This window comes from Phoca vitulina, unplaced genomic scaffold (genome assembly GCF_004348235.1).
Source record: "Phoca vitulina isolate PV1807 unplaced genomic scaffold, GSC_HSeal_1.0 scaffold13, whole genome shotgun sequence".
Lineage (NCBI taxonomy): Eukaryota > Metazoa > Chordata > Mammalia > Carnivora > Phocidae > Phoca > Phoca vitulina.
Window position 1 is genome coordinate 39892533 of NW_022589716.1, and position 24883 is coordinate 39917415.

Here is a 24883-nt window from a genome sequence, read left to right on the forward strand (position 1 = left end):
ATTTAAACAATCAATTTTTTAATAGATGTACACAAATAGAGACAGAGCTGGCAAGATATTTGGCAAGAATACAAGTGGTTTTTATCCTGTTTTGGGCTCAGACAGTACTGTGCTTTGTCATAAGGCCCCACGGCGTTTTAGAACCCCTCTTCTGAAAGGCCTCCTGTGCTTTCGCAAGTACCAGCTTGAGCAAAAGTGGAAAGACTAAGGCCCAGGGGCTGGAACACAGTGTGCCTTAACTGCACCAGACCTCTCCTCCACTATGGCACTTGGCCACAGGAGGGCCTTTCCCCCATTTGGACTGGCCTCTGGCTCTCCTGAGGTCCTATGCTCTCTAGAATTTTCCTTTCACATATCCCAGCCTCACCAAAGTCTGCCCTATCCTGTTCACTGCTGACAGCTGGTCAGTCTCCCAAGTTCCTGGAAGAAAAGAACCTAATTTTCTGTAGGCTGAGAGGGCTCGGTGCCAAGAGACCCTGGTCAGTCACTTAAGACTCACTTGTGAAACTCTGAATCTCAGGAGGAGGGACGTTTGGACAAATTCCAAACTTCTGGACCCCCAGCCCAACTCAGCTTGTGAGTGACTAACTTGTGACTAACTTCACAAGAGGGGCAGATGGCTTACTTAAAAAAATTTAAAAAGGGGCGTCTGGGTGGCTCAGTCAGTTAAGCATCTGCCTTCGGCTCAGGTCATGATCCCAGGGTCCCGGGATTGAGTCCCGCCTCGGACTCCCTGCTCAGCGGGGGGCCTGCTTCTCCCTCTGCCTGCCACTCTTCCTACTTGTACATTCTCTCTCTCTCTGACAAATAAATAAATAAATAAATAAAATCTTTTAAAAAATTTTAAAAGAAACTTAAAAAAAATAAGGGCTCCTGGCTGGCTCAATTTGTAGAGCATGCGACTCTTGATCTTGGGGTTGTGAGCTCAAGCCCCACATTGGGCATTGGGTGTAGCATTTACTTAAAAAAAATACATAAATGTTAAAAAAGGGGGGGGGCACGTAGGCTGCAGCCTCTGCAAGTGTTGACCAGGAGGAGCTTCTATGCTGATGTAAACATCGTGTCTCCATGGGGAAGGCCTACCCCACAGAGCCAGGATAGCACTGAGCCAGGCCTCTGGCCTTAAATGCAAGAGCAGGAGACAGCCCAGAATAGAAAGTCTGTGTTTGCTAGCTCTGCAGCTCCTCCCACACATGGCCGCAGGCTTGGATCAGCTGCCAGCAGCACTAACTTTCCAGACTCTAGTTTTGGTAACACAGGACTTCGTATCTAAAACCCAAAAAGGCTTTCTATTCAGAGGCAGAAATGACATGTTTTTGAATCTGAGAGTCACACACTAAAGCACAGTCACCTGCAAACTTGGCCTTTCCTGCTTATCTTGTTTGAGTTGCTCTAGATCGAAAAATGTCAGCTCTCACTGATGAGAAACTAATATTCTTTGTGGCTAAGTAACAGCTCATTTTGAAATCCTGAAGTTGATAGTGCTGAAAATGAAAGATAAGCTTCTGGCAAGCTAGGGAGAGCATTGACGGAGGGTTGTGTTATGGCCTGGCGAGTCCTTTCCCACCTAAACGCTTAAAAGATTGTAATAAAATGTAACACTGAGAAAGAAGAAGAGTGCTTTAGTCCCACCTTGCCATTCAAAGTCCTTCTGGGAGGCAGATTTTATTGTCCTTTATCGTATTGATTACATGGTCTGCTCAAGTCTCTGATTGAGCAGACATTAGCTCCAGAATCAAAATTTTTTTTTTGTTGGTAGAAAAAGTCCTGTTTCGTGTAACCCCACATTTTGAAAAATGGTTTGACAACAGATTCCTCTCTTCCCTTACACCTTTCCAACCTTCCAGACAGAGTTCCACCCTCACCCCCAAAGAACACAAGCAAAGAAGTATCAGCATAAATAATGTAATGTGAGCTCTCTAATATCATACACTAGTGGGCTTGGTGGTTCACAAAGGAGTATCAGGGCTGGGAGGCCAGGAGGTGGGGAGCATATGAAGACAGTAGCTGAGGGGCAGACTTCGTGCCTAGCCTACTGGTGTGACCTTTCTTGGTCAGCTAAGCTACCCTGGACAGGAAGGGCTGGGCCAGGCTAAGAACCCTCAGGTTTCTAGCCTTTCCCCCTGGGAAGGCTTCTTCCTTCATGGTCCTGCATGGGTGAGGAAGGCGTGGCGAGGTAAGAAGTGTCTAGCTGCCAGGTTGTGGTGCTACGAGCTGAGCATGGGGGCCACAGTCTAGTCTTTGCCTGGGGAGGGCCTCCAAGGACTGGAGCCTTCATGCAGTATCTTTAGACAGGTCGGGATGAGCGATCGGGCCTTGCCCTCGGGGGGCTGCCCTCCCTCTGTGGCATCCAGGAGCTGCTGCATGTAACAGGAGGTGCCAAGCAGCACATGGCCTGTGGTCCGCATGCTGAAGAGGACCCAACGGAGAAATTCCCTGGGTGGAAGAAAAAGGCATCAGAGTCAGAACACAAAGAAAATCCTTCCCTGCATCCTCTAAATGTCTCCCCCTCCATAATTTCAGAAACCGTAGAGCGGTGTGTCAACAGGAATGGATGCTGCCCTCCTTCAGCAAATGGGAAAGGGTCTACGGGCATTGCCTGCCATTGTACTTTCCCTGAGGTGTCCATAACCTCGCTATTTTCTCATGCAAAGTTCAAGCTCATTTAATAAGACCTTTACTTTTTGTAAAAGTACTCCTTTGGGCCAGCCACAGTAATCTCCATACCATGGCGCTGTCCTTCATGACCTCTGTTCTAGATGCTGAGGCCTTGCCAAGTCATGTGTGGTCTAGTTAATTTTCAGGGCGCTGGGGGCGCCTGGGTGGCTCAGTCGTTAAGCGTCTGCCTTCAGCTCAGGTCATGATCCCGGGGTCCTGGGATCGAGCCCCGCATCGGGCTCCCTGCTCAGCGGGAAGCCTGCTTCTCCCTCTCCCACTCTCCCTGCTTGTGTTTCCTCTCTCGCTGTGTCTCTCTCTGTCAAATAAATAAAATCTTTAAAAAAAAAAAAAATTTTCAGGGCACTGGACATGCCCTGTGTTGCAACGTACTGAGACTAGGACTTGAATCAGATAGGCCAGAGTTCTAATCGGGTCTTCTTGGCTGTGTGAAGCTTGACCAACTACTAGATTTCTGAGCTTCTGCTTTCCCATCTATCAAATAAGATCATTACCGTTTTGATGGCTCACAGGGTTATGAGGTTGAAACAACATAAGGTCACTTCACTGGGAGCCTAATCGGTAGATGAGTAGGGCAAAATGTGGGGTCAAGAGTAGCTGGTGGAATGCTTGACTATTTTAACCAAGTTCTTATCCAGATCTGTTTAAAAGAGATTAATGAGGGTCACTAGGGGTGTCTAGTTCTGGGGGAGGGGGCGGTCAGGGAGGGGAAAACAAAAAGAAAAGAAAGACTTTCTGGCTGGTATTGAAACTTTCAAACTATTAACCTTTATTCAATAAATGAACTTATGGTTGAGGTACAGGGAGGCAGGAACATAATTAGAACTATAAACATCTACACATGAAAATTCTTTAAAATTTTTTTTATTTTTTAAAAGATTTATTTCTTTATTTTAGAGAGAAAGAGGTGGGGGGAGAGAGAGCATGAGTGGGAGAAGGGGCAGAGGGAGAGGGAGAGAGAGAATCTCCAGCAGACACCCGGCTGAGTGCAGAACCCAATGAGGGGCTTGATCTCATGAACCTGAGATCATGACCTGAGCTGAAACCAAGAGTTGGATACTCAACCAACTGAGCCACTCAGGCACCCCTTCTTTAAAATTTTAGAGACTATACTTGAAAAGTATACCCATTTCTCAAATCACACAACTGAGGCTTAAAACCAGTGGTCCAGCCATAAATAGGAATGAAATTCTGACACTCGCTACAACATGGATGAACCTTGAAAACATTATGCTCAGTGACATAAACCAGTCACAAAAGGACAAGTACTGTATAAGATATCTAGAACAGGCAAATTAACAGAGAAAGAAAGTAGCACAGAGGTTACCAGGGGCTGGAAGAAGGGGGAGTGGAAAGTGAGTGTTTAATGGGGACAGAGTTTCAGTTTGAGATGATGAAAAAGTTCTGGAAATTGATAGTGGTAACTGTTGCACAACATTGTGAATGTGCTTCAGGCCACTGAATTGTACACTTTAAAATGGTTAAAATGGTAAATTTTATGTGTGTTTTACTACAACAGCAACAACAGTAATAGTAAAACTAGCTGACGCCACGACGTCACCACACCTACTCCGGCTTGCTGGGTTTTTGATACCAACACGTCTACTGGGTTTAGGTCTGAGAGTCGTACTTCCCCGAAATGCACTGAGTTTCAAGGCTGAAGCTTCTTGCTCTAGATTTTGAAATTTGAAAACTATCGGCAGGGCACCTGGGTGGCTCAGTTGGTTAAGCGACTGCCTTCTCGGCTCAGGTCATGATCCTGGAGTCCCAGAATCGAGTCCCGCGTCGGGCTCCCTGCTCAGCGGGGAGTCTGCTTTGCCCTCTGACCCTCCCCCATCTCATGCTCTCTCTCAAATAAATAAATAAAATCTTTAAAAAAAAAAAAAAAAGAAAACTACCGGCAGCAAGCCCAGATCAAGATGGGACATGATAAAGTATAGGAGGAATATGGGACTTCTAGCCACAGAACGAGGCGCAAGGCTGTCATTTGGATGTCATCTCTGGCAAACAGAACCACACACCTCAGGTCCCTCATCTCCAGACTGGCTATGCCCAGAAGAAACTCAGAAAGCCAAGAAGGGGCTGGCGCCTGGGTGGCTCAGTCAGTTAAGCGTCTGCCTTTGGATCAGGTCCCGCATTGGGCTCCTTGCTCAATGGGGAGCCTGCTTCTCCCTCTGCCTGCCGCTCCCCCTGCTTGTGCTCTCTCTCTCAAATAAACAAATAAAATATTAAAACACATACACACACACACACACACAACTGATTAAAAAAAAGAAGAAGAAAAAGAAAGCCAAGAAGGTTTGGTATACTCTAGCTACATATGTTCTGGCAGAACACTGGGGACCCTGGGCAGGATTTCTCAGAAGGCCTCTAAGAACAAGGATCAGATGCATCTTCATTCATTCTACAATGATTTGAATTCCTGCTATGTGCCAGCATTCATCAAGGTACTGGAGGGTTTGTGCAGCTTGTTCTGACGTCTTGTTTATCTCTGGATCTTTAGCTTACATCATAGGGCCAGGCACACAGTGGGTGCTCAGTAGATGCTAAATGAAGCAATTGGGGAGGAGTAGAATCTGTCAGAAGAAACTGGCAAGAGGCCGTGCCCTGCTACTCCCTAGCTTTGTGGCTTTGGAATAGCTGGATGCCTCTGCCTCAGTGGCTGCATCCACCTGATAGGGGAAGAATTCACTAGAGCACTAGTGGAGCGGCTGAAATTGGGAAACATCACCCTAATGGTCCTTGTCTTATCATTTAACATATTCTCATGCTTCCTGTGTTACTTGATTACACTTTCAAAAGTAAAGTAAAAAGTTTAAAAGAAGTTCATTAGATAATACAGATGACTATTGTCCACAGACATGCAAATTAATTCCCTCTGTAGAAGGACAGTTATTTCATCCCTCCCACCCACATGGAAATATCCAATTTCGTATCTATGAATTTATCCCATTCTTTTTTCTTTTAAGATTTATTTATTTTTGAAGGAGGAGGGAGGGCAGAAGCAGAGGGAGAGAGAAAATCCCAAGCAGATTCCCCAGGCAGAGGGCAGAGCTCGACCTGGGGCTCGATCCCATCACCCTGAGATCATGACCTGAGCCGAAACCAAGAGTTGGCCCCTCAACCGACTGAGCCACCCAGGAGCCCCTTATCTCAGCATTCTTGATGGACCTATATGTATTGGTGGGTTTTTGAATTCTCTGAACTGATTGTAACTTCTTGCTGGTTCTCTCCTTAATTAATGAGTTCAATAAAATCTTTGATGTATGTTCACTTTTTAAAAATTGGTTAGAAGACTACTTAGGAAAACTTACTATTTTAGGTGAAAAAAATAGTTGTTGTAGTGGAAGGTAATTAGAAAAATAATATATCCCAGTTCTACCTGGAGGAGTATGTGTATCCCTTTGGCATATGCTAAAGCACTAATTCAGCCATAAAGTTCTAGACAAATGTTAGCTGTCATGCTTTGTCAGAATCAACACTAGTCCCAGGCCCTAGAAGGCTGAGGTCCATGTGAGCAGAGAGGGGCTCCCTCATTGTTGAATACCCACCCTATCCCCAGCTAATCCCAATTCACTCACTTCATGACGCGCTTGGCCCGGTAGCAGTGCAGGTCATAGGACAGGGAGTATGTGCCATACAGAGTGGCCTTCATATTCAGGCAACCAATGAAGTCCTGTGGGTTCATCTTGTATAGGTCAAAGGTTACACGAGCCACATCAATCTTGGCAGGCTTATGGGAGAGGGCAAGTTGGTACCCAGGACCCTGTATTAAGACAAGGCTGTGGTTGGCATCCTCCCAAAGACTTCTTCCAGGCTCCCAATGTTCTCCCCACTACATGGGTGGGAACTCACCAGTTCTGATGGGGGCTGCCATTTCTGCACCTTCTGGAGGACCATGAACACTGTGTCATCTTCCAGGGCTTGGAAAAACTCTTCTGTCTCTACAGTTGTACCATCTTCCTCCAGCACCAGAAAGAAGGGCTTGTCTGCCAGCATCAGGGTGTCCCGGACCTGGAGAATAAGATCAGTGATGCTTCTGCCATCCCCATGCAGACACAGAGCATGAGGAAGACCCATATTACATCATCTCAGCTGCCAGGGAAAGAACAAGTGGATAAGGATCTATGGGAAATGGGACTGGAACCCAGGCTCTTGCTGTGGGATCACCATCCAAAGATTCTATATTATGGTCCTTCTTGGTACCTGGATTCATGGTTATGTTCTAGAACAGTGCTGTCCAATAAAAATATAATGGGAGTCACATATGTAATTTTTATTGAGATACAATTCACATACCATAAAATTCACCCTTTTGAAGTATACAATTCCGTGTTTTTTAGTACATGCACAAAGTTGTACAACCATCACAATTATTTGATTTCAGAACATTTTCTTTATCCTAAAAGAAACCCATTATCCATTAGCACTCATTTCCCATCCCCCAACCCATGGCAACCTCTACTGGTTGTCTCTATGGATTTGCCTATTCTGGACATTTCATATAAATGGAATCATACAATATGTGGTCTTTTTAGACTGACTTCTTTTCCTCAGTATGTTTTCAAGTTTCCTCTATGTTGTAACATGATTCCTTTTATGGCTGAATAATATTCACATTTTTAAAAAAGATTTCATTTATTTATTTGAGAGAGAGTGAATGAGCACAAGCAGGAGGAGTGGCAGGCAGAGGGAAAAGCAGGCTCCCTGCTGAGCTGGGAGGCCGACGTGGGGCTGGATCCCAGGACCCTGGGATCATGACCTGAGCAGAAGGAAGACACTTAACCACCTGAGCCACCCAGGTGCCCCAATATATCACTTTTTAAATCCATTCATCAGTTGCTATAGACATTTGGGTTGTTTCCATTTTTGTAGTATTATGAATACTGCTGTTAGGAGTATTCATGTACAAGTTTGTGAGTGAACATATGTTTTCAGTTTTCCTGGGTATATACCTAGGAGTGAAAATACTGAGTCACACAATTAACTGTATGTTTAACTCTTTGAGGAACTACAATACTATTTTCCAAAGCAGCTGCCTCATTTTATATTCCCATTAGCAATGGATGAAGATTCCAATTTCTTCACATCCTCATCAACACTTGTTATTGTCTGCCTTTTATTTTAGCCATTCTAGTCGGTATGAAGTAGTTTTTTTTTAAGATTTTATTTATTTGAGAGAGAGAGACAGAGAGCGAGCATGAGAGGGGGGAGGGTCAGGAGGGTCGGGAGAGTCAGAGGGAGAAGCAGACTCTCTGCCGAGCAGGGAGCCCGATGCGGGACTCGATCCAGGGACTCCAGGATCATGACCTGAGCCGAAGGCAGTCGCTTAACCAACTGAGCCACCCAGGTGCCCCGGTATGAAGTAGTTTTGATTTGAATTTCCCTAATGACTAATGATGTTGAACATCTTTTCATATGTTATTAGCCATTTATATATTTTCCTTAGAGAAATGTCTATTTCAATTCTTTACCCATTTTTATTTATTTATTTATTTTTAAAGATTTTATTTATTTATTTGTCAGAGAGAGAAAGAGAGAGAGAGAGGGAGCACAAGCAGGGAGAGAGGCAGGCAGAAGCAGGCTCCTTGCCAAGCAAGGAGTCTGATGTGGACTCGATCCCAGGACCTTGGGATCATGACCTGAGCTGAAGGAAGATGCCCAACCAACTGAGCCACCCAGGTGTCCCTCTTTACCCATTTTTAATTGAGTTCTGTTTTTATTGTTGAGTTATAAGAGTTCTGTATATATTCTTGATATTAGACCCTTATCATATATGAGATTTGCAAATATTTTCTCCCATTCTGTAGGTTGTCATTTAATTTTTCTGATAACATACACAGAAGTGTTTAATGTTGCTGAAGTTTGATTTTTTCCCCTCTGATTGCTTGTGTTTTGATGCCATATCAAAGAAACCAAAGTCATGAAGACTTATATCTATGTTTACTTCTAAGAGTTTGGTAGTTTGAGCTCTACATTTAGTTCTTTGATCCATTTTGACTTAATTTTGTTCATGGTGTGAGGTAGGGATGCAACTTTGCTATTTTGCATATGGATATTCCATTGTCCCAGCACCAATTATTGAAAAGACTATTCTTTCTCCTGTCAAAAATCAATTGACCATAAATACACGGGCTTCCTTCTGGACTTTCAATTCTATTCTATTGATTTGTATGTATTATGTGCTGAATTGTATACCTCCCAAACTCACATATTGAAGTCCTAAGCCCCAGGATCTCAGAGTCTGACTATATTTGGAGATAGGGTCTTTAAAGAGGTAATTAAATTAAAGTGATGTCATTAAGATGGGCCCTAATCCAATATTACTGGTGTCCTTATAAGAAGGGGAGATTAGAGACCAAGAAACATACCCAGAGGGAAGACCATGTACACGTGAAGACAGCCACCTGCAAGTCAAGGAGAGAGGTCTCGGAAGAAACCAACCCTGACAGCACCTTGATCTCAGACTTCCATCCTCCAGATTTGAGAGAACATAAATTTCTGTTGTTTAAGTATTAGTCTGTGGTACTTTGTTATGGAAGCCCTAGTAAACTAATAGAGTGTGTCTGTCTTTCTTTATGTCAATACCACAGAGTTGATTACTGTAGCTTTGTATTAAGTTTTGGAATCAGGAAGTGTAAGTCTTCCAACTTTGTCTTTTTCCAAGATTGTTTTAGCTATTTTTGGCCCATTATATTTCTATATAAATTTTAGCATCAGCTTGTCAATATCTACAAAAAGAGTAGCTGGAAGTTTGATGGGGATTGCATTGAATCTACAGATCAAGTTGGGGAGTATTGCCATCTTAACAACATTAAGTCTTTCAATCCTTGAGCACATTTGTCTGTCTGTTATTTAGGTCTTCTTTAAGTCTTCCTTCAATCTAATTTATTTTACCAATGTTAATTTTCAATCTAGAAGTCATATATTTTTGTTAAAGTTATTCTTAAACATTCTATTCTTATTGATGCTATTATGCTATTATCACTAATTTTTTTTTTAAGGTAGGCTCCACAGCCAGCATGGAGCCCAACACAGGGCCTGAACTCACGACCCTGAGATCAAGACCTGAGTTGAGATCAAGAGTCGGACACTTAACCGATTAAGTAACCACTCAGGTGCCCCCTCATTTTCTTAATTTTATTTTCAGATTATTTATTGCCAGTGTATAGAAATACAATTGATTTTTGTATATTGATCTTATATCTTGCAACCTTATATCATGCAACCTTGCTGAACTCATTAGTAGCTCTTATTGTGTGTGTGTGTGTGTGTGTGTGTGTGTGTGTGTGTGTTCTATAGGGTTTTCTAGCTGCAAATAGGAATAGTTTTACCTCTTCCTTTTCAATCAGGGTGCCTTTTATTTTATTTTCTTGCCTAATTAGCCTGGCTAGAACCTCCAGCACCATGTTGTATAGAAGTGGCAAGAAAGATATCCTTATCTCATTCTTGATCTTAAGTGGAAAGTTTTCAGAATTTCCCATTAAGTATGTTGTTAGCTGTGAGTTTTTCATAGATGCTCTGTATCACACATATGTAATTTTAAATTTTCTAATAGCTGCATGATACTTGTAATATATTTAATTCCATCTAAAATACAATTTCAACATAAAATCAGGATAAAAATTTATGATTTTACATTTTTTTATATTAAGTCTTCAAAATCCTGTATGTAAATTATACTTAAGCACATCTCAGTTTCAACTAGCCTCATTTCAAGAGTTCAGTAACCACATGTAACTAGTAACTACTGCATTGGATAGTGTAACTCTAGAGTTAAAGAGACCTGGGTTTGAATTCTAGCTCCCTTACATTATTATTCTGAATTTAGGAAAGTTATCTCATGAATCTGAACTCATTTCATCATTCAAAAAGTTGAGGCAAGTATAGTCTTAGAGTCTTCACAATGGTTAAATGCAAAAGTGTATGAGATGACAGCCTGGGTTTAAATCCCAGTGAATGAACCTGGCTTCTGCTTCTAGAAAATGAAAATAGTAGTAACTACCTCAGGGTTATGATTACAAGAAATGCTATAAGTTACCTAGAAGAGTACATCATCCATAATATGCATTTACTAAATTAACACTGTACTGATTAAAATGGAAGGAGACCCATGACCCATTCATGCTAGAGAATGAAAAATCAGGCAGCACACTACATAACCTCATTTAAGTAAGTGATAATATAAGGATAGACTATTTAGGACATTCACAACCACATCATTAGCTATCTTGGGATCATAGAATTCTCACTTTACTTTTCTTGCTTGGATTCACTAGAGAGCATGTGTTTCTGCTTAAAATCCTTCAGTAAAGTTCTGGGATCAGCAACACACCAATAGCAATGAACACACCTAACTCCCAGATCTTGGTTTCTGAATACCATTCTCCCCTAAAATGAAGCAGATTTCCTTAGGAAAAATGGCCAATTAAAGGGCTGGGGCAGGTAAAGTACAAGATGAGCTTGCAATACCTCGTTGTGATTGAAAGTCAGAAAGCACTGAAGAATGATAGGGACATGGGAAAAGGACAGTAGTTGGGCTGAAGGGAGTCCCACTGGCTAAATCTTGGACCATTTGAGCATCAATAAATAATCTGTTACCATCCTCATATCCCATTAAAATAGGAATATTTGAATCCCTTCTGATATAAGTAAATGAGGAAATTGAAAGTTGGATGCAGAATGAGATGTATATTTAATACAAAGTACCTCTCTAGAAAATAATTAATACAAAGGGAAAAATAGTAACTTTACATAGGGAAGCCTGAATATACCTCCTTATTCAGATAATCAAAGTTAAACAGCAATGTGACAAATCAAAATCATATGCAATTTGGCAGTGACAACCTATTTTTATCATATTCCTGCCAGATATACAGGCTGAATGGAGGAAATAAGCAATTCCAAACTGAAGAACAGTAAACAAAACAAGAGGCTTATAATATTCAAAACAGTCAAGGCCATGAAAGTTCAGGAAAACTGATGAACTGTTCCAGATTGAAGGAGACTAAAGAGACAATTAAATAAAATACTCAATCCTGACCTGGATCCTTTTGCTATTAAGGACATTATTGGGATGATTAGTAACACTTGAATGAAGTCTCAGGATTAAATGGTAGTCATGTAACATTGGATGTTTCCCGATTTTGGTGGTTGTAATTTCAATTATATAGGAGAATATTCTTGTTTGTAGAAAAGACACACTGAAGTATCCAAGAATAGAAGCATCAGGTTGGCAACCTCCTCTCAAGTGATTTAGGAAGTCTTGTATTGTTCTTACAACTTTTGTTAGTTTGAGATTCTTTCAAAATTAATTTTAAAAAAATCCTCCAAAGGTTTACTGTGGTCTTTTAAAATGAAACCCCTCTGTTCTTTGCCATGGCCAATAAGGGACTAATAATCTGGTCACTGCCAACCATATCAATTTGCCCTTTTTCCCTCACTCTCTCTGCTCCTTTCTTTATATTGCCAAACTTGGAAAAGCAGTCTACACAGGTTGATGTCCTCCCTGCTCGACAGGTGAGATTCACCTTTAACCTTTGTTCCATGCTGGAAAGATGGACCCTCACTGTTGTTCCTCCCTGCATCCTTTGGAGTTAGGACTCTAACTTGGGGTCCCCAAACTCAGTGGATAAGAATCTCCCGAAGAACCTGCTGAAAATGACAACTCCTGAACCTCACTCATGACCTAATCAGTCCCAGGGAGTGCAGTCTGGGAAGTCATGTGCAACAAGTCCATTTTGGTACAGGAGGTGGTCCTCAGACCTCAGGTGAAAAACACTAGCAAGTCTAGACTCAAGTGCAAAAGAGACCTTCTGATTCAGGGCATAAGAAATTGGTGTGTCCAGCCCCAAGCCTCACAAGAGGGAAAATGGGCTCTCACAAAGAAGAACAGACCTAATTCACAGAAACAGGGGAGGGACTCTGGAATAGAGGTTTAGGTCAGCTATGATTTCTATATGTTAAACTCTAGACTCTAGTAATCAGAAGCCTAATACAAATGTATGATCTGTGCCAGACAACTGGGCTTGCATAGGAGCAGGGAGCTTATTAGCTAACAAGCTAATGGGGCAGTGAGGCACAAGATTAATACGGAACCAGATTAGATGAGGCTGTAGGAGAGGCAGTGGGAGAGAGGGAGCATGGAAATGGGGAAGTGTGTCATTCTTGCCTGCTGTTAACTGCTATCCACAAGAGCCGTGTATCTTTGGTTTCCTGCTCTGGAAGCTTACCTGGTCAATAGTTTGAAGAAAATCTTCCACAGCAATTAACAAAGCCTTCCATGGAAAGCCAGTGTAGGAGATGGATTGAAGACCTGCCCTGGCTGAAGGGAGAAGATGGGGAAGAGAATCTCTATAATCTCGCCTATTTCCCCAACTTCCAGGTGTGTGTACAATGGAAAAGGGAACCTAAGGGTCCTCCCAATAAGAAAAATATACTCTGAGAATACCACTGGCCTACTGTTAGTATAGGATGACAATATACTGCCTCCCCCTGTCACTAATCCATTGAACAGCACTCCAGGCAGGCACTATCAACTCATTCGGGCTGGCATCAGAAAGGAAATCTTCTCACCATCCAACTCATGCGCTCCATCCCAGCTGAACTCCCAGCTCATGACCCAGAGGACAGAGGTAGCTGGCAGGGCCAGCTCTCAGCCACGGTCCCAGGGGTTGGGCTGTGCTGAGGGCAGTCCTGACCCTCACCTTGTGCTGGAGGTCCTTGAGACTGTGCGCCATGATTCCCTTCCGCACACTCCGGTCAGCAGTGCTTACTCTGCAGGGCCGGGCCTTGGGGGCCTCCGGGCCGGACTCGGACAATAGCTCCTGGGTCACCCCTGAGGTGCTCACGGCCACATGCCTGGGGACAATTTGGAGCATTAGAATGAGCTGTCTGCTGCCTCCTAGCCCTTACCCCACTGCAAGAAACTGACTCCCCTACCCCTGTAGGTTGAGCTCATCATATTTCTCCTCCTCTACCACCCACCAGGCCTGCTCTAAGTCTTACTAGTCTTACTCAAAGGCTGCTAGATCAGTACATCTCAAACTTTAGTGAACATATATGTCCTCTAGGGATCTGAATCTGATTCAGTAGGTCTGGGTGGAGTCTGGGATTCCAAATGTCTAATAAGTTTTTTTTTTTAAGATTTTATTTATTTATTTGACAGAGAGAGACACAGCAAGAGAGGGAACACAAACAGGGGGAGGGGGAGAGGGAGAAGCAGTCTCCCGCTGAGCAGGGAGCCCAATGTGGGGCTCGATCCCAGGACCCTGGGATCATGACCTGAGCCGAAGGCAGATGCTTAACGACTGAGCCACCCAGGTGCCCCTCAAATGTCTAATAAGTTTTGAAGTAGCATTGACGCTGCCTTTTGGCACTGATCATGATGAGTAGGGGACACATCCCACATTCCCCCAGTACCACTTTCCTCTCTTGGCCTCTCTCTTCCCACCTGTAAAGTGAAATGAAGTGGCGAAGGGGCCTGGGTTTTTGAGTCAGACCCAAGCCTGAATCCTGGCTCCACTACCCATTTGCTAGGAGATTGAGAGCACCCACTCTGTACCTCAGTGCCCCCATCTATTAATTTGGTATAATAATCCCCACTTCCCAAAGTTGTGATCAGGTTTAAATGAGATCCAGAACATGGGTGCCTGGGTGGCTCAGTTGGTTAAGTGTTCTGACTCTTGATTTCAGCTCAGGTCATGATCTCAGGGCCGTGAGATTGAGCCCTGCTTTGGGCTCTGCGCTGAGTGTGGAGCCTGCTTAAGATTCTCTCTCCCTCTCTCTGCCACCCCCCCACCCCCGCCGCTCAAGTACTCTGCTCTTTCTCTCTCTAATTAAAAAAAAAAGTGCAAAATCTTGGGTCTCACTCCAGACCTACTAAATCAACATCTGCATTTAACAAGATGCCCAGGTGACTTATGAGGCCATTGAAGTTTGAAAAGGTCTGCCTTACAGCTCACAAGTAGCTCTCCTTTGCTTCCACCCTTGGCTCTCCTCACCTGGACAAGGACTTGGGGTAGAGAAGGCTAAGGGACTTCATGGCATATTCCATCCTTGTCACCTGGATAGTGTTGGACCTGGGAAGGAAGCAGAAAGCTAGTTAGGGTAGGAATAGAAGGCTCCCTCTCACTCATCATTTGACATAGTGCAAATGTGTCATTCCCCACCCCCCACCCCCCGCCCAATCCAGCTAAACTCCACTCTGGTCTCTCCTCTCAACTCCCACACACACCTTTCCAGCCCTTCTCCGGTCCAATCCCACACATGCCAACTGGGACCAAGCTGGAAACCCCCTCAGGGCCCACGCTCAGCCTCACTCAGCAGCTGCTCCTCCCTCCCCAGGACTACTCACTCCATGTTTCTCTGACTCTGGCTCTGGTCACACTGATCAGGGATCCCCAGTTGGGGCTGAAGAGGCCCTGCCTGGTTGGGTCCTGTCCCTGGGGGCAGAGTCCATTTTATGCTGACAGGAAGTGAGTCACATCACCCCCCCTCTTCTGGAGACTGTTTCCTTACCTATAACCCAGAGACCTCAAAGGCCAGGCTCACACAGGCTCTCTCCTGTGTCCTTAAGCAATCCGGACCCCTTCTGAGGCTTCCCACTGGCCGAAGGGACTCTGATGATGGATGTTGGAGATGTTCTATATCCTTTCTCCCCAGTACCAGAACTGCTAGGCTTCATTGGCTACTGAGCACTTGAAATGTGGTTAGTACAACTGAGGAGCTGCATTTTTAACTTTGTTTAATGTTAGCTAATTTAAATTGAAATAGCCACTGTGGCTTCTGGCTACTGGCAACCATCCTGAACGCAGAGATAGCTGATACCTGGGCGCACCTGCCGCTTTCTCTCCTTGAACCTCTCTGCGTCAGCTCTCGCATGCTCCAAGCCTTCGCGCTGGCACCTCTCACCGCCTGCAGTGTCCTCTTCCAGCTCAGGGCTAAACACATGCAGCCTTGAAGCCCCAATTTCACTATTTTCCACTCTTTGGAAAGCCTTTTATTATTTTATTTTATTTTATTTTATTTATTTATTTATTTATTTATTTATTTATTTACTGATGAGAAAAGTTTTACATGGACAACACGGACCGGACAAGAACACTATAAACGAAGGAAGCAGAGGCTCTGGAAAGCCTTTTTAGATGGCTCCCACAGTTCCCCCTTCGTCTTGCCCTTCCTACTTCCAAGCCAAGCGTGCCTCCGTGTCTGTTTCTGCCTTAGCCCCACCAATCCTTGGGTGCCTCGCCCTGAGATGTTCTCTCTATTCCCAGTACAGAGAGGGCCTGGCACAAGGCAGGGAGCTCAGGGAGTGGTCATGGAACAAGGAACCCCCTTCCCAGTTGGGTAAAATCACTCTTCCCTTCTAACAATTTGGGGAATTTCCTAGGCCAGCCTATCTGTGAGCTCCCCCACTTAGCACTACCCAAGTCCGCTTGTCTCAGCCTCACTCTTCACTCCCCATGCCAAGCCCACCTCACCTGCTCTCCAGGAGCCCCCTCCCCCCAAATCCCAAAACAAAACACTTACCTCCCCCCCACAGCCTCCAGTAAGATAACTCCAGTAAGATACTGCCCAGCACAGCCCAGCCCTCCCTCCATTTTATTTCCAGCGCCCAGGGAAGCCCCTCCCCTGGCCTCCAGCCCCAGCTGGGGTAAAGAGCATGGGGAGTAAGTGTGTGTAGCTCTCACCCTTGGGACTTCAGGCCAGCCTAACTTCCAGAAAAGGCCCGAAAGGAGGGGAAGAGGCAAGTTTCGAAAGCTTTGGGACAGGGTATGGCTCAGGACGTGATATCAGGCACAGAGGGCACAGAAAACAGGCACAATGTGGGTTGTGGTCCCAGCTGCATTAGAATTCACTGAGTGTAGACAAGCTGCCTCCACTTCTGTGAGCCCCAGTTTCTCTCACCTGTATAACAGCGACAATGATTCCCGTGTTAGGGGATTGAGGTGAGGACTTGTGATAATAAAAGTAAAGGGTGTTACAACAGAGATAATTCATAGGTAGAAGTGAATATGAGTGTGATAATATAGTTATTTAATAATAGTAGAGACTAAGGCTAGCTGAAATGTGTAGTGGTTAATAGTGTAAGGTCTTACCCTTGACCCAGCAATCCTGCTCCTGTATACATTATCCAAGAGAAATGAAAACATATGTCCACACCAAAACATATACACAAATATTCATAGTGTTATTCACAATAGCTAAAAGACAGAAACAACTCAAATGTTCATCAATTGATGAATGGATTTTTTAAATGTGGCATATCCATAAGTGGAACATTATTTGTCAATAAAAGGATTACATGCTACTACATGGATAAACTTTGAAAACATGCAAAGTGAAAGAAGCCAGTCACAAAAGATCACATACATATTTATATGATTCCAGTTATATGAAATGTCCAGAACAGGCAAAACTATAAAGACAAAATAAATTAGTGGTTGCTTAGAGCTGGGGAAGGAGAAGGGATGGGGAATGATTCTAACAGGGAGTGATGGGGTTTCTTGTAGGAGAGACAAAAATGTTCTAATCAATTAATCTAATCACAGTCCATTTTGGCTACAGTTGTACAACACTGAAAATATACTAAAAACCATTGACTTGATCACTAGAGTGGGTGAATTGGGTGGTATATGAATTATATCTCCAGAAAGCTGTTATTTGTTTATTTCTACTTTTATAAGTGATCCATAAAGCTGTTAAAAAAAAAAAAAAAGAGTTTGGGCGCCTGGGTGGCTCAGTCAGTTGGGCGTCTGCCTTCGACTCAGGTCATGATCCTGGAGTTCCAGGATCAAGTCCCGCATCAAGCTCCCTGCTCAGCTGGGAGTCTGCTTCTCCCTCTGGCCTTCACCCTGCTCTCTCTCACTCTCTCTCTCAAATAAATAAATAAAATCTTAAAAAAAATAAAAATAAAAATAATTTTTAAAAAAGAGTTCAAGCTCATCTTTTTTTAGCTTAAGGTGTTTCATCCTGAGTATCATCACCTAGAGAGCTTGTTAAAATTCATATTGCTGGGCTCCACCCCAGAGTTTCTGACTCAGTATGACTGGGGTGGAGCCTAAGAAACCACTTCTAAGAGGTTCCTAGGTGATCCTAAAGGTGTGACTGCCAAGAACCCCACTCTGAGGGCCAGAGGTCTAGCGTTGGCTGTGTGACGTAACTCTTCTAAACTTCAGTTGAATCTGACAAATAGGGATTAAAAATAGCTCCTACCCCATTGGGTTGTCATGAAGGTTGAATGAGAAAATCATGAAATGTACCTGCTGCAGAATTTAGTGCATCCTTTGGGCTCAGTAAATCACTATTGTTATTATTATTATTTTAAAGATTTATTTATTTGAGAGAGAGTGAGCATGCATGTGAGCGAGTGAGCGAGCAAGCGGAAAGTCAAAGGGAGAGGGAGAGAAGCAGACTCCCTGCTGAGTGTGGAGCTCGATCCCAGGAACCAGAGACCACAATCAGAACCGAAATCAGGAGTCGGACACCCAATCAAGCCACCCAGGTGCCCCTATTATTAATATCTAAACCCCTCCCTGGACAAGCTCCCAGATAGCCATCATTCATTCATTCAGCAAATATTTATTAGGCACTTACTATGTGCCGGCCTTCCCAGGGGCTGAGAATACAGCGGGAAAGAAGATAGCCTTGTCCCACACTTCAAGGAGCTGACATTCCTAGGGCAGAGGGGAACTCAGATCTTGTGCAAATATGCAAATAAACAAAAGGATTTCAGAAAATGATGTTCTAGGAAAAAAAACAAACAAAGTGGTATGATAATAAATGGCTAGAGAGCTACATTGGCTTGTGGGTTCAGGCAAGGCCTCAAAGGAGGTGAGCTTTGAGCTAAATCCTACTGCTGAGAAGCCAATCTTTTGAAGTCCTGGGGAAACATTCAAGGCAAAGGAAACATCAGTGCAAAGGATCTGGGATAGGAATGAGCAGGGTTAGGAGACAGCAACACAAGTCATTAAACTTGAAGGCAGTCCAAGAGCCGGAAGAGAAGTACAAACAAATACTTCAGAAAAGAAGTTCTGGGGAACAGGTTGGGCCCCTCCCTTGGACATTCATGCCTCAAACATTTATTGAACGTCTAACATGTGATTATGTGTCAATGGATGACTCAGAAGCAGTCAGGCCCTGGTGATGAACTCCCAAGGCATCATGGGAAGCAGACACAGATTTAAAAAAAGATAACTGCAGGCTAAAGCCAAAGGTCATCTGCCTTGGGGCTCCATGAACCTGAGGGTTCTTCGCAGTACTTAGGAGAAGAGGATGGTTTTGAACCAGTTGGGATTTACTTATTCAACAAGCATTTTCTTGAGCATTTACACTATGCCAGGCACTATGGGCTGCTGGGGACACAGATGACTCAGTTCTTGTCCCTGTCTGGGGACCTTACATTCTAGTGGGAGAGGCAGATGTCTGAGCATGGTTCTCAAACCTTAAAGTGCCTAGAAATCATTTGAGATACCTCGGAGCAGAGAAGGACTTTAGCTATGACTCAAAGTTGAGAAGCCATAAAAGAAAAGATTATGCATTCAACTATATTTAAAAAGTATTCTGGGGGCACCTGGGTGGCTCAATCGGTTAAGCGTCTGAGTCTTGATCGCAGCTTGAGTCTTGATCTCAGGGTTGTGAGTTCAAGCCCCTCACTGGGCTCCACACTGGGCATGGAGCCTAGTTTTAAAAAAAAATGTATTCTGCATGTTCAACTTGTCATACCTGAGCAGAGTTAAATGACATACAAAAAGAAAGCTATATTGCACCTAAAATAGGCAAGATGCTGATCTTCTCTCTCTCTCTTTCTTCTCCTCTCTTCCTCTCTCCCTACCTCTCTCCCTCTCTCTGTCTCTATCTTTCTCTCCCTCTTCCTCATTCTGTTCTCCCTCCTCTATATATAAACTAAGATCAACAACACAGTAGAAAAATGGGCAAAGGATATGAACACAGTTCAGGGAAATGAAATACAAGTGATCCTTAAACATATGAAAAGACATTTAATCCCACTTATAGAAATAAAAAAAAGAAATAGAAATACAACATAAAACTACGCAGAGATGTGATTCTTCACTCATCAGACTGGCAAATGTTGTTGGCAAAGCTGTGGGAAAGCAAGGAGTCAGATGCACCCACACATCGTTGGTGAGAATGTAATTGATCTAACCTCTGTGGAAGGCAATGTGTCCAGATCTAAAAAAATTACGGACACCATATATTCTTTGACCCAGCAATACCACTTCTGGGATTCCAGACTATAGATCTACTTGCCCATGAATGAAATGATACGTATACAAGGTTATTAACTGAAGCTGTTTGTAATAGCAAAATACTGGAAATGATCCAAATGTCCTACAAGAGACATTTGGATCATTAGGTTAAATAAATTATCTTATATTCATATAATGGAATAACCCTAGGAAGCAAAAAAAGAAAAAAAAAAAGTAAGGATGTTCTTTATGTACCGATCTGGGGAAAATCTCCAAGATATATTGTCACATGGAAACAAAAATCAAGGTCTTTAAGTGTGTATAATACAGTACCCTCTGTATTTAAGAAAGAGTAAAATAAGAATATAACTTTACATTTGCTTGTATGTGCTTAAAGAAACTCTGGAAATACATACAACTACACTAAAAAACCCACAAAGTGTTTCCTTGGTTGGGTGGAGTCGGGTGGACTGGGTTGAGACCTGGGAAGATGGGGAGCAGAGTTGAGAGGAGGAGTTTTCACTGCCTATACTTTTTTAAATTGGAGAAGTTTATTTTGATACAATTTGCTTTCACTGTAATCTTATATATTTTATTTTGTACATTCAAAAACTTCATTCTGGGGGCGCCTGGGTGGCTCAGTTGTTAAGCGTCTGCCTTCGGCTCAGGTCATGATCCCAGGGTCCTGGGATTGAGCCCCACATCGGGCTCCCTGCTCCACGGGAAGCCTGTTTCTCCCTCTCCCACTCCCCCTGCTTGTGTTCCTGCTCTCTCTGTGTCTCTCTCTGTCAAATAAATAAATAAAATCTTAAAAAACAAAACGAAACAAACTTCATTCTGAGAAGGGTTCCCCAGGCTGCCAAGGATGTCCATGGCACAAAAGCAGTTACAAATCTCTGCTCTAGGGGAGCCTGGGTGGCTCAGTCAGTATGGTATGTGACTCTTGATCTTGGGGTTGTGAGTTCAAACCCCATGTTGGGCATGGAGCCTACTTAAACAAAACAAACAAAAACAAATTGCTGCTGTAAATGATCACACCTTTCCATTATTGCCCTTCCCTGTGACCATTTGCATTTTAAAATAACAGCTTTGGGGAGCCTGGGTGGCTCAGTCTGTTAAACATCTGCCTTCGGCTCAGGTCATGATCCCAGGGTCCTGGGATTGAGCCCCGCATCAGAATCCCTGCTTCTCCCTCTGCTCCTCACCCAGCTCATGCTTGCTCTCTCTCTCTTTCTCTCAAATAAATAAATAAAATCTTAAAAAAAAAATAACAGCTTTATTGAGATATAATTCCCATACGATTAAGTTCACCCTTTTAAGATATACAATTCAATGGTTTTTAGTATATTCACAAAGTTCTTCAATGATCATTACTATATAATTGTAGAATATTTTTATCACCCTCAAAAAGAAACTGTATACCTATTACAATGACTCCCTATTTCCTCCTGTCAACCACTACTCTACTTTTGGTCTTTATAGCTTTGTCTATTCTGGATATTTCATATAAATGGAATCATAAAATATGGGGTCCTTTATGACTAGCTTTTCACTTACCATAATATTACCCATGCAGTAATATGTATCCTTCTTCATTGCCAAATAATATTCCATTTATGGAGATGCTACTTTTTTTTATCCATTCATCAGTTGATGAATATAGGGTTGTTTCCACTTTTTGACTATTATAATTAATGCTGCTATGAACATTTGTGTACAAATTTTTTTTAAAGATTTTATTTATTTATTTGTCAGAGAGGGAAAGAGAGCACAAGCAGGGGGAACGGCAGGCAGAGGGAGAAGCAGGCTCCCCACTGAGCAGTGAGCCTGATGCAGGCTCTTTTCATGGTGCTGAACGTCTTTTCATGTGCTCATTGTGCATAAATTTATTATATTATTTGATTTCTAAACCACATAAATGCATTACCTAGTCAACATTTTAGATTAAAAATAAAGAGTCTCAGGCCCAATGCTGAAGAATGATCTATTTGGGTAAGGGTAAGGCCCAGAAATATATGTGGCTTTTTTTTTAAGATTTTTATTTATTTATTTGACAGAGAGACACAGTGAGAGAGGGAACACAAGCAGGGGGAGTGGGAGAGGGAGAAGCAGGCTTCCCGCTGAGCAGGGAGCCCGATGCGGCATCGATCCCAGGACCCTGGGATCACGACCTGAGCAGAAAACAGATGCTTAGCCAAGTGAGCCACCCAGGTGCCCCATGTGGGTTTTTTTTTAAAAGATTTATTTATTTATTTGAGAGAGAGAGAGAGAGAGTGCATGCACAAGTGAGGGGAGGGCCAGAGGGAAAGGGAGAGAGAATCCTTGAGCAGACTCCCCACTGAGTGCAGAGTCCCACGTGGGGCTCGATCCCAGGACCCTGAGACCATGACCTGAGCCAAAATCAAGAGCCAGCCGCTTAACTGACTGAGTCACCTAAGTACCCTCAGATATATATGCTTTTATTTTTATTTATTTTTTAAACAATAATTTATTGCTCTTTCTTTCCAAAGTTTTGTGAATTTACAAAGAAAAAAAAAAGGATCAGAGTTTACAGACTGCTCGGTTCAGGCTAAGAATGCCGAGAGGTGAAAGCCTGGACCACCGTGGCCACTGGGTGTTCACCAGCAGATGTGCATGGACATCTGCAACAAGCTCCCCCAGATTTGTTTACCGCCTTTAGAGATGTTGCGTTCCTTACACACTATGTCTCAGGACATATGTGGGTCATTAGTCAAGTCACTGGAACAGTACAGAGGTTTTTTGGGTTTGGTTTTGTTTTTTGGCCCTCCAGCTATAAAATGAAATTTTCAGTTCATTTCTGAAAAATAAATTGGTCAATAAATTCATTTTGTTCTGCTTCTACTTTACACAAAGCTTCCTATTCAACCTGATACCTTTCAAGCTGCATTTTCTTTTCTGCTATCAGTGCTTGCAGTTACTGCTCTCGGGCTTCTCTCTGTTTTGCTATAGATTTGGGCAAGTTCTGAGCACCAATGGTCTTCATCTTCTCATTTTTTGCTTCTTTTGCAAGTTGGCCAACAAGCTCAAGTAAACCAGCAACTATTTTCTGAAACTGGCCAATTTTTCCCACAGAGTCCTTGTACTCGTCCTTGAGTTCTGTTGTCTGCTGGATAACCTCAGGGTCCAACATGTGCAGCTTGTCCAGCTCATCAAAGTGCAGCCCCGCTTCACCGAGGATGTCCTTGGCCATAGCTGCCAATCCCATGTGGCAGCGGGCTACCGCGCCGGCTGAATCCGGCAGCAGCTTCTCTCCCGGGTCAGCCGCATCTTACCTCGCCCGCTGGCCTCAGCTGCTGCCACCGAAATATATGCCTCTAATAAGAATCCTGGGTGATTAAAAAAAAAAAAAAATCCTGGGTGATTCTATCACAGATGGTCTTAAACCAGGCTTAACAAACACTGCAACTTACTGAGCAGGAGCCGTGGGAGCTGATGTCGGAGCAGGTGATTTTTGCTGGAGTAATAAGATGGATTCTAAAGGGTCAGCAGAATTTCCAGAGGGCAAGAAAAGATGTTCTAGAGAGTGTACGGGGAGGAGACAGATACAGGCTTACTTTATTTCACTGTGCTTCACTTTATTGAGCTCCACAGATACTGCATTTTTCATAAATTGAAGGCTTGTGGCAGCCCTACATTGAGCAAGTCTATCGGTGCCATTTTTCCAGCAGCATTTGCTCACTTCATGTCTCAGTGTCACATTTTGGTAATTCTCGCAATATTTCGAATTTTTTCATTATTATTTTTTTATTATGGTGATCTGTGATCAGTGATCTTTGACGTTACTATTGTAATTGTTTGGCGGCACCATGAACCATGCCTATATAAGACAGAGAACTTCATTGACAAACGTGTGTGTTGTGATTGCCCACCAAATGGGCATTTCTCTCCCCATCTCCCTCCTTCTCCTCAGGCCTCCATATTTCCTAAGACTAAACAATATTGAAATTGGGCCAGTTAATAATCCTACAATGGCTTCTAAGTGTTCAAGTGAAAGGAGAATCACAAGTCTCCCACTTTATTTTTTTTTTCTTAAGATTTTATTTATCTATTTGAGAGAGAGAGAATGAGAGACAGAGAGCATGAGAGGGAGGAGGGTCAGAGGGAGAAGCAGACTCCCCGCCGAGCAGGGAGCCCGATGTGGGACTCGATCCCGGGACTCCAGGATCACGACCTGAGCCGAAGGCAGTTGCTTAACCAACTGAGCCACCCAGACGCCCACAAGTCTCCCACTTTAAATCAAAAGCTAAAAATGATTCAGCTTAGTGAGGAAGGCGCATTGAAAGTTGAGACAGACTGAAAACTAGGCCTCTTGCACCAAACAGCCAAATTGTGGGTACAAAGGAAAAGTTCTTGGAGGAAAGTAAAAGTGCTACTTCAGTGAATACAGGAATGATAAGAAAGTAAAACAGTCTTACTGCTGACATAGGGAAAGTTCTAGTAGTCTGGATAAAAGATCAGACCAGCCAGAACATTCCCTTAAGCCAAAGCCTAACCGAGAGCAAGGCCCTAACTCTCTTCAATTCTGTGAAGGTTGAAAGAGGTGAGCAAGCTACAGAAGAGAAATCTGAAGCTAGCAGAGGTGGTTCATGAGGGTTAAGGAATCTCTATAACATCAAAGTGCAAGATAAAGCAGCAAGTAGAAGCTGCAGCAAGCTATCCAGAAGATCTAGCTGAAATCATTAATGAAGGTGGCTACACTAAACAACAGATTTTCAGTGTAGATGAAACAGCCTTCTACTAGAAGAAGATACCATGTAGGACTTTCAGAGCTAGAGAGAAGTCAGTGCCTGGCTTCAAAGCTTCAAAGGACAAGCTGACTCTCTTGTTAGGGACTAATGCAGCTGGTGACTTGCAGTTGAAGCCAGTGCTCATTTGCCATTCCGGAAGTCCCAGGGCCCTTAAAAGTTATACTAAATCTACTCTGACTGTGGTCTATACATGGAAGAGTAAATCCTGGATGATAGCATGTCTGTTTA

At 43.3% G+C, this 24883-nt stretch overlaps 1 protein-coding gene and 1 pseudogene across 1 annotated transcript; both read right to left on the bottom strand.

Moving 5' to 3' along the window:
* Positions 1-1773: 1773 nt before the first annotated feature.
* On the bottom strand, positions 1774-15086 carry CIDEC (cell death inducing DFFA like effector c). The gene is made up of 6 exons (XM_032412271.1): positions 15032-15086; positions 14679-14756; positions 13383-13536; positions 6532-6690; positions 6258-6442; positions 1774-2436 (listed from the first exon to the last, which is right to left on the bottom strand). The coding sequence occupies exons 1-6, from the start codon at positions 15034-15036 to the stop codon at positions 2235-2237; spliced, it is 783 nt and encodes a 260-aa protein (XP_032268162.1). The 5' UTR covers positions 15037-15086; the 3' UTR covers positions 1774-2234.
* Positions 15087-22698: 7612 nt separating this feature from the next.
* Positions 22699-23097, bottom strand: LOC116637065 (annotated as a pseudogene).
* Positions 23098-24883: the final 1786 nt, after the last annotated feature.